Genomic DNA, 9,437 nt, shown 5'->3' on the forward strand with positions numbered 1-9,437 from the left:
ATGCCACAGCACTCTACCCAGGGGGGACAGCTTGAGGCTCTGTCTCAAAAAAAAAAAACAATGCCTGGCTATTTTTTGGTTGCAGTTGTCATTGCTGTTTAGCAGGCCCAGGCTGGGCTCGAATCCACCAGCCTCAGTGTATGTGGTTGGAGCCCTTATTCACTGAGCCACAGGTGCTGAACCTAGTTTTTTCTACTTTTAGTAGAGATAGAGGTCTCCCTCTTGCTCAGGCTGGTCTCAAACTCCTGAGCTCAGATGATCCACCCACCTTAGCCTCCCAGAGTGCTGGGATTACAGGAGTGATCCACCGTGCCCAGCCAAAGATAATTCTTAAATACAAAGGCATAGTAACTTGGGTGTCAGCACTAAGCACCTCAGAGTGGGAAGAGGATGCAGTAGATTTGACTGCTGCTCTGAAGAATGCAGTCAAAACCTCAAATTACGTACAAATCACCTGCACTGACTCCCACCAACGCATGTTGGTCCAATGTCTACTTCAAGTTAAGGTGAAAAAGAAGGACTATAATGAACCTGACACAAAATAAAGTCAGGACTTAGGAAGGAAGCAGGAATGGGAAAATGAAAATCATCCTGAATTGGAGAATTAAAGGAGAAAAGGGGGCCAGTTGTGCTGAGCCACTTGCTTTTCTTGACATAAACACCACACTAAAGAAAAGCAAATGTGTAAGGGCCAGGGCCAGGGGTACTAGTACTGGCACAGTTTCAGGCAGCTTCCATTTCTAGGGCTAGGGGTATGAATAGCGTGTCCTGTGAATGGAGTCTTAAACAAAATAATCAGCAGGTGCCCCAATCCACCAGTACTACCCTTCCAGAGATTAACTGAGAAGGCCTGGCACCTGCATTATAAATAAATACCCCAGGTAATAATGACATACTTGGTCCAGAAAACACCATGTCAGAAACATTGCTCTAAAGAGAAAAAAGCAGGGTTGAGAGTAAGAGGGTTTGTTTTGATCAAAGTCTTATTACCAGCTTGGCGCCCAAAGCATAGTGGTTACGATGCCAGCCACATACACCAAGGCTGGAGGGCTTGAACCTGGCTCAAGCTAGCTAAACAACAATGACAACTGCAACAAAAAATAGCCAGGAGTTGTGGAGGTGCCTGGAGTCCCACCTACTTAGGAGGCTGAGGCAAGAGAATCACTTAAGCCTAAGAGTTTGAGGTTGCATCTCAAAAAAAACAACAACAAAAAAGTCTTATTACCTAAATTTCAAACCAATCCCATAAGATAGTAACCAATCAAAATACATAAATTGCTTAAAATAATAAATTTCACATAGTAAGAACAACGAACTAAGCAAAATATCATCCTTATAATAATTACTTTCTACAGTAAATTAATCTCTACTATGTTGTTCACTTTATTTATTTATTTAGAGACAAAGTCTCACTTTGTTGCCCTCAGTAAAGTGCCATGGCGTCACAGCTAGCAACAACCTCCAACTCCTGGGCTTATGGAACTCTCTTGCCTTAGCCTCTTGAGTAGCTGGGACTACAGGTGCCCACCACAACGCCTGGCTACAGGTTGGCCAGCCGGGTTTGAACCCACTGCCCTCAGTATATGGGGCCGGCACCCTTCTCACTCAGCCACAGGAGCCATCTTATGCTGTTCACTTTTTAAAAATTTTTTTTGAGACAGAGTCTCATTCTATGCCCTGGGGAGAGTATTATGGCATCCTAGTTCACAGCAACCTCAAACTCTTAGGCTCAAGTGATCCTTCTGCTTCAGCCTTCCAAGTAGTTGGGACTACAGGTACCCACCACGATACCTGCCTAGTTTTTTTTTGCTTTTAGTGGAGATGGGGTCTTGCTCTTGCTCAGGGTGGTCTCAAACTCCTGAGCTCAAGCAGTCCACCTGCCTCAGCCTCCTGGAATGCTGGGAGGGATTACAGGTGTGAGCCACTGTGCTTGGCCTATTGTATACTTTAAAAGTCAGTTTGGAACTTAATACCTTTTTTCATTCTACTCTGAATAAACTTCTAGTTTATGTATCATATAACTCCCCAAGCACAGGGAGCCTATCTTATTTAATTCTTACCACCAGTTTGGTACATGGTTCCAGGTACCTAACACAACGCAAGTTCTTAGGCTTGGCACCCCTAGTTCAGTGGTTAGGGTGCTAGCCACATACACCAGTGCTGGTGGGTTTGAACCCAGCCGGGGCCCGCTAAACAACAATGACAACTACAACAAAAAAATAGTTGGACGTTGTAGTGGGCACCTGTAGTCACAACTACTTGGGAGGCTGAGGCAAGAGAATCGCTTAAGCCCAAGAGTTTGAAGTTGCTGTGAGCTGTGACGTCACAGCACTCTACTGAGGGTGACAAAACGAGACTATGTCTAAAAAACAAAAAAAAAGAAAAAAGAAAGGATAAAAAAGAAAAAAATTAGAAAAGAAATACTTGAGGCTCATAGGATATAAGGCTTTATAGGTAACTATTCCTCCAGAGTTTTCCAGCACAGACAAGAAGTACCAAAAAAAAGATAGACACATATACGTATGTGTACACAGAAAGAGAGGGAAAGAATACACGGCTTCACAATGTCATTACCTTGGGTCTACATTTGGGATACTCATGATCACCCGGGAGCACCTTGAAAGAAATTGGTACCCGGTCAGCTCTCCTATTGGCACAGAAAGCATCCCAGACGGCTCGATGGACAGCATTATAAACCACATCCAGGCCTGTCAGAGTGACAAAAGCCATAGGCCGACAACATAGTTCCACAGGGAAGTCCCACTGTGTGGGACTCATATTTCAGATGTCACAAAAAATCTGAAATGCAATGATAACATATTTATAATTAGTTTAAAAAGCCATATTATTTCTAATATGTGTATTGTCATTATGTGAAAACCATTACAAAAAGGCAAAAGGCTTTCAGTGTCTGGAAACTGTCAATCAAATAGAACAAAAGAGAACACCTTAATTCCTGAATCGGACCTATTAAAATGTAATGACAACATTATATTTAAAAAAAAATTTCGGCTCGGCGCCTGTGGCTCAACTGGCTAAGGCGCCAGCCACATACACCTAAGGTGGCGGGTTCAAATCCAGCCCAAGCCCGCCAACCAACAATGACGGCTGCAACCAAGAAAAAAAAAATAGCTGGGCATTGTGGCAGACTCCTGTGGTCCCAGCTACTTGGGAGGCTGAGGCAGGAGACTCAATTCCTGGCTTGAGCCCAGGAATTGGAGGTTGCTATGAGCTGTGATGCCACAGCACTCTACCCATGGGGATAGCTTGAGGCTCTGTCTCAAAAAAAAAAAAAAAAATTTCCGAATTGGCACCCATAGCATGGTGGTTAGGGTACTAGTCATGTACACTGAGGCTGGCAGGTTTGAACCCAGCCAAGGCCAGCTAAACAACAACAACTGCAACAAAAAATAGCCCGGCGTTATGGCAGGCATCTGTATTCCCAGCTACTTGAGAGGCTGAGGCAAGAGAATCACTTAAGCCCAGGAGTTTGAGGTTGCTGTGATGCCACAGCACTCTACTGAGGGCAACACAATGAGACTCTGTCTCAAAAAAAAAAAATTTCAACCAGTCATGGTGGCACATGCCTGTAATCTCAGCACTCCAAGAGGCTGAGGGAGGTGTCACTTGAACTGAGGAGTTCAAAACTAGCCTGAGCAAGAGCAAGACCCCATCTCTACTAAAAATAGAAAAACTAGCTGGGTACTCTGGAAGGCCAAGGCGGGTTGGATTGTTCGCACTCAAAGGCAGGTTGGATAGTTCGCGCTCACAAGTTTGAGACCAACCTGAGCAAAAATCAAGGAACCCCCCCTACTAAAAATAGAAAAACTAAGGCAAGAAGATCACTAGAGCCCAAGAATTGAAGGTTGCTGTGTGAGCTATGATGCCAGGACACTCTACCCAAGGCGACAGTTTGAGACTCTGTTTCAAGAAAAAGAAACATAGCCAGGTGTGGTAGCAGGTACCTGTAGTTCCAGCTACTTGGGAGGCTAAGGCAGGAAGATCGCTTGAGCCCAGGAGTTTGAGGTTGCTGTGAACTATGATGCCATGGTATTTTACCCAGGGCAACAGAGTGAGACTCCCTCTCAAAAAAGAAAAAAAACTTTCAAGGCCAGGCTCAGTGGCTCAGACCTGTAATCCTAGCACTCTAGGAGGCTGGGGTGGGTGGATTGCTTAAGCTCAGGAGTTCGAAACCTAGCCTGAGCAAGAGCAAGACCCCATCTCTACCAGAAGTAGAAAAACTGAGACAAGAAGATCTCTTGAGGCTTGGTGCCTGTACCTTAGCAGTTAGGGCGCTGGGCACATACACCAGGGCTGGTAGGTTCAAACCTGGCCCGGGCCTGCCAAACAACATTGACAACAACAACAAAAAAAATAGCCGGGCATTGTAGCAGGCACCTGTAGTCTTAGCTACGTGGGAGGGTGTGGCAAGAGAAACACTTAAACCCAACAGTTTGAGGTTGCTGTGAGCTATGACACCACAGCACTCTACTGAGGGTGTAGTGAGACTGTCTCAAAAAAAATAAAAAGAAGATCTCTTGAGTCCAAGAGTTGGAGGTTGCTGTGAGCTGTGATGACACCATGGTACTCTACCCAGGGTGACAGCTTGAGACTGTCTCAAAAAACAAAACAAGGGGCAGCACGTGTGGCTCAGTGAGTAGGGGGCTGGCCCCATATGCTGAGGGTGGTAGCTTCAAACCCGGCCCTGGCCAAACTGCAACAACAACAAAAAATAGCCAGGCGTTATAGTCCCAGCTACTCTGGAGGCTGAGGCAAGAGGATTGCCTAAGCCCAAGAGCTGGAGGTTGATATGAGTTGTGACACCACGGCACTCTACCAAGGGCAATAAAGTGAGACTCTGTCTCTACAAAACAAAACAAAACAAAATAATTTTCACATTAAAATAGCTGACTCTGGCTCGGTGCCTATGGCTCAAGTGGCTAAGGCGCCAGCCACATACACCTAAGGTGGTGGGTTTGAATCCAGCCCGGGCCCGCCAAACAACAATGATGACTGCAACCAAAAAAAAAATAGCCGGGTGTTGTGGTGGGCACCTATGGTCCCAGCTACTTGGGAGGCTGATGCAGAAGACTAGCTTGAGCCCAGGATTTGGAGGTTGCTGTGAGCTGTGGTGCAACAGTACTCTACCCCGGGGGACAGCTTGAGGCTCTGTCTCTAAATAAATAAATAAAATAAAATAGCTGACTCTAGGAAAAATCAGTATTTTCAGTAATGTCTCAAGATACACAGACAACTTCGAAATGAGCAGATGAAGAAAGCAGGAAGGTAATAAAATTAAAATAGGTCTATATAACTTATTTCAGCTATAAATGATAAAAGTAAAATAATTATTGACTTACATAATAAAGTACAACTTTATTATACACAGGTGACATGTTTCTCTGAGGGATTCATTCATTACGGACTGAGAATCCAGTATGTATGTTCAAACATTTTTCATTTATTTTACTTATTTTATATTTTAAAAATAATTTTAGAGCCAGGCATGGTGACTCATGCCTATAAGCCTACCATTTGGGAACGTGAACACAAGAGGATGGCTTGAGCCCAGGAGTGTGAGGCTGTAGTGAGCTAAGATCCGGTCACTACACTCCACCCTGGGTGACAGAGCATGACCCTACCTCAAAAAACAAAACCTGGCTTGCGCCTGTGGCTCAAGGGACTAAGGTGCCAACCACATACACCTGAGCTGGCGGGTTTGAATCCAGCCCAGCCCACCAAACAACAATGATGGCTGCAAGCAAAAAATAGCCAGCATTGTGGTGGGTACCTGTGGTCCCAGCTACGTGGGAGGCGGAGGTGGGAGAATAGCTTGAGCCCAGGAACTGGAGGTTGCTATGAGCTGTGATCCCACAGGGTGACAGCTTGAAGCTCTGTCTCAAAAAAAAAAAAACCTATTAATTTCTTATTTCATTTTTTTGAGACAAAAATCCTGCTTTGTCACCCCAGTTAGAGTATGGTGTCATCATTACAGCTCACTGCAACCTCAAACTCCTAGGGTGAAGGGATCCTCCTGCCTGGACCTCCCAGAGTGCTAGGATTACAAGTGTGAGCCACTACACCCAATCTAAACCTAATAATTTCATTTAAAAAGTAATCTTCACCAGTACATTATATAGAATTCAAATATACTCTTTGTGAAAAGTGAGGCACACTAGGCTACATCTGATTCCCTAATCATGGAATATTTTTATCTGAAAGGCTAATTTAGGAAAGACCATTAAGCTTCTTGTGTCTAAGTACTGAAGGAACAACGGGTATTAAATAAGTGATTTGGAAAGCTTGCCAGAAATAATACATGTCTACAACAGACAGAAATTTTGAAATTATTTAAACATTTTTAGGACAGGCTTAAGTTGTGAGGGGAAAGAACTACATGCTCAGAAAAAGAACTATTCTAGTTCTAGAGAATATGGGGTAAAAAATTAAAGAAAGAGATGGTCAAAATACCAGATTCCAGACTGGTGCCATCCAACAGAAATACAAGCCATATAAACAACGCAAAATTTTCCACCATTCACATTAAAAAGTAAAAATAGGTAGAATTTGTTTTAATAATATCCTGTTTAATCCAATACAGTATTCCTTAGTATTATCCTGATATTAATATAAAAGCGGTTGACATATTTTACCTTTTATTGTACTAGGTCTTTCAAACACTCATGAACACATCTCAATTCAGATTAGCCTATTTCAAATGCTCAACAGCCACTGGCTATTGTACTTAACAGCACAGCTCCAAATTATGGCATATCTGTCCCAGAATTACTGCATGAAAAGTGTATCAAAAATTGTAGCCATATTCTATCTTAAGGCTTTTAGCATTTGAAATGTGCTTATTCTGAGGTAAAAGGATAGGAACGAGAAGGACACCAGTAAAGCAAAGGTGCAGAGACTGACTGCCCCGGGAGAAGTTTCCAAATCTCTTGGAATAAGCCAATGAAGCTACCAAGGAAAATATGACATGCAAGAAGGTGCAGAGATAGAAAGTGAACACCGGATAGGAAGTAGCACAAGGGAAGTAATCTGCCATGGAAGACAAGAAAGGTGACCCAATTAAGGCAGCAAATACAAAATAATGTGGTTACTATTTTTTAATTAAGTGGAGGTTCAAGGTGTACGACACAAGGCTACTGAGAACAGGATTCAGAGATGTCCAACTACAGAATGATCAAAAGAGGAACAGTAGTTTGGGGCCAAAATGGTGAGGGGTGGGGAAGGCTTATGCGGAGAATGTGAGGAAAGAAACCGATTTAGGAAAAGAAACTGTCCCCAATGGTCGCAATATTCTGCCCTAGTAGCTTCAACAAGGAAAGGCGTAGAAATAACCTTGCAGTGCTAAAGACAGACGAAATCTTCCTACTCTCTTCCCCCAGGCTTAAACCTGGGAGGCACCAGAAATAGGTGCGGCTTTGTTGGGGGGCTGAAAGCAAAGTGTCATGATTGCACCCATCGACGAGGTAGGAAAACTCAGGCCCCCAAGACAGCACTGATACCGGCCTCGCCTGGCCCCACAGGCCTCCGGGTCCGGACTCACCCAGGCCCCACGTCTCGGGCCCGCTGCACCTCTGGCAGGTCGCCGCCAGCCCGCGCAGGACGAGGGGAGGTCGGCAGGGGTGTCCCAGAACGCAGGGACCGGTCCCAGTAGACGTAGCCCCACAGGCGGTTCCAGTGGGGTTGACTTCCCTATTCCCACCTCCACTGGCACAGGAAGCACTTTCTGGGCATGAGTGACAGTGATCTACACCAATCGCTGTCTCGGAACTTTACCCCGCTCCTCAAAACGTAAGGAAGGAGCTTCATTTCCCAGAGGAGAAAGAGTTGGGGGCGGGAAGACAGAGAGCCAATAAGAGAAAGGACTAGTATTAGGGGGTGGAGCCTCTTCCATTACTGCCTTACTGCTGTTCCTGAGTATCCCGGACGCACCACTTGCCACGGCCTCTGGGTCCGGGGCTCGCAGCCCCACGCTGCTGAGAGCCGGGGCACCCGGGATTCGCGTCCTTGGGTGCCGCCCCCAGCCGAGGCGCGGAAGTGGGACGCCCTGGCCTCGGGACCACTGTCCTCGCTTTCCCTGCATTGTCGCGAACGCGGTCCGCGGCGGCCGGCGCGATGAGTGCCAACGAGGACCAGGAGGTGAGTCCCCAGGCCCAAAGTCGCTTTTCCCGCGCGGGAGCGGCGTCCCAGCCCCGAGGGAGGGCGGCTGGGCAGCCAAGGCCAGGGTGAGACCTGGTGCCCGGACCAGCGGCCTGGCACGTGCCCTTCGACCCGGGACCCCCCAGAACCCCAAGGGGTGCCTGCCCCAAGTTGACCTCGCGAGGAGAGGCCGATCATGCGTGAGTAGAGTCTGCCTGTGTCCTCCTCCGTCATGTTTCATTTTTGCAAACTCGGGAGTCTCCCTACATTTCTTGGATAGCAAGGGTGAGCGTCCTTGGCGGACGACCCAGGGGAGCTTGGCTTTGCTTCCGTTCCGTTTGTGTGACGCCTGTGTACTGAGTTGTGCGGATTTGGAATCGAATCATCTTTAAGTTTTAAGGTCTCTTAGCTAGTGGAGAGAGTATTAATTGGTAGTTAAATTTCTCAGTCGGGCGCGGTGGCTCACGCCTCTAATCCTGAGCACTGCTGGAGGCCAAGAGGGGTGGATTGCCTGAGCTCACAGGTTGGAGACCAGCCTGAGCAAGAGCGAGTCCCCGTGTCTAAAAATAGCCGGGCGTTGTGGCAGGCGCTTGTAGTCCCAGCTGCTTGGGAGGCTGAGACAAGTGAATCCCTTGAGCCCAAGAGTTTGAGGTTGTTCTGAGCTATGAAGCCACAGCACTCTACCGAGGGCAACAAAGTGACACTGTCTCAAATAAATAAATAAATTTCTCACGGAAGAAAGTGACACAAGTGTCCTTGGTTTCTGCCCATATTGTTTGATGAAGTCATTTATCCATGTCTTAGTTGTCCAGTGGATACAGAATTCTTTCTGGACACACACATACCACCTGAATTGTATGGTTTATGCCCAGATAGCTTCTGTAAGATGCCATTTTCACATTGCTGAATCACATATTAGAGTTGGAGGAGATACAACAAGTCATCTGGGGCGGTGCCTGTGGCTCAGTGAATAGGGCGCTGGCCCCGTATACCGAGGGGTGGTACGTTTGAACCCAGCCCCGGATAAACTGCAACAAAAAATAGCTGGGCGTTGTGGCGGGTGCCTGTAGTCCCAGCTACTCAAAAACAAGTTCATCTGTCTATTGGGGTGCCTTCTCACTTTATGGGTATAGATGAGGGAAAGGATCTGCAAGGGTAAAGTGATTGTCCCAGGGGTACACAGTTGGTATGTGATAGAAACAAGACTGGAACTCAAGCCTCCTTGGATAGTAGGTAAATATTAATAGTTCACTGTTCCTTTACAATGTATTCTAAACGAACAT

At 46.2% G+C, this 9,437-nt stretch overlaps 2 protein-coding genes across 3 annotated transcripts in view; one reads left to right on the forward strand and one right to left on the reverse strand.

Annotated features, from left to right (window-relative positions):
* TRAPPC11 (trafficking protein particle complex 11) overlaps positions 1-7,610 on the reverse strand; it is a 61,311-nt gene extending 53,701 nt beyond the window's left edge. The window contains exons 1-4 of the mRNA XM_023514911.1: positions 7,559-7,610; positions 2,563-2,799; positions 897-930; positions 714-768 (exon numbers count right to left, since the gene is read on the reverse strand). Coding sequence (XP_023370679.1) covers positions 714-768; positions 897-930; positions 2,563-2,778 — 305 coding nt within the window. The 5' untranslated portion in view covers positions 2,779-2,799; positions 7,559-7,610. The remainder of the gene's footprint in view (positions 1-713; positions 769-896; positions 931-2,562; positions 2,800-7,558) is intronic.
* A 332-nt stretch (positions 7,611-7,942) lies between these two features.
* RWDD4 (RWD domain containing 4) overlaps positions 7,943-9,437 on the forward strand; it is a 22,065-nt gene continuing 20,570 nt past the window's right edge. For both annotated transcript variants that reach the window (XM_003792790.3, XM_023514922.1), the window contains exon 1: positions 7,943-8,154. In XM_003792790.3, coding sequence (XP_003792838.1) covers positions 8,131-8,154 — 24 coding nt within the window. In that variant the 5' untranslated portion in view covers positions 7,943-8,130. The remainder of the gene's footprint in view (positions 8,155-9,437) is intronic.

This window comes from Otolemur garnettii, unplaced genomic scaffold (assembly GCF_000181295.1).
Source record: "Otolemur garnettii isolate 467f Iridium unplaced genomic scaffold, OtoGar3 scaffold00061, whole genome shotgun sequence".
Taxonomy (NCBI): Eukaryota; Metazoa; Chordata; class Mammalia; order Primates; family Galagidae; genus Otolemur; species Otolemur garnettii.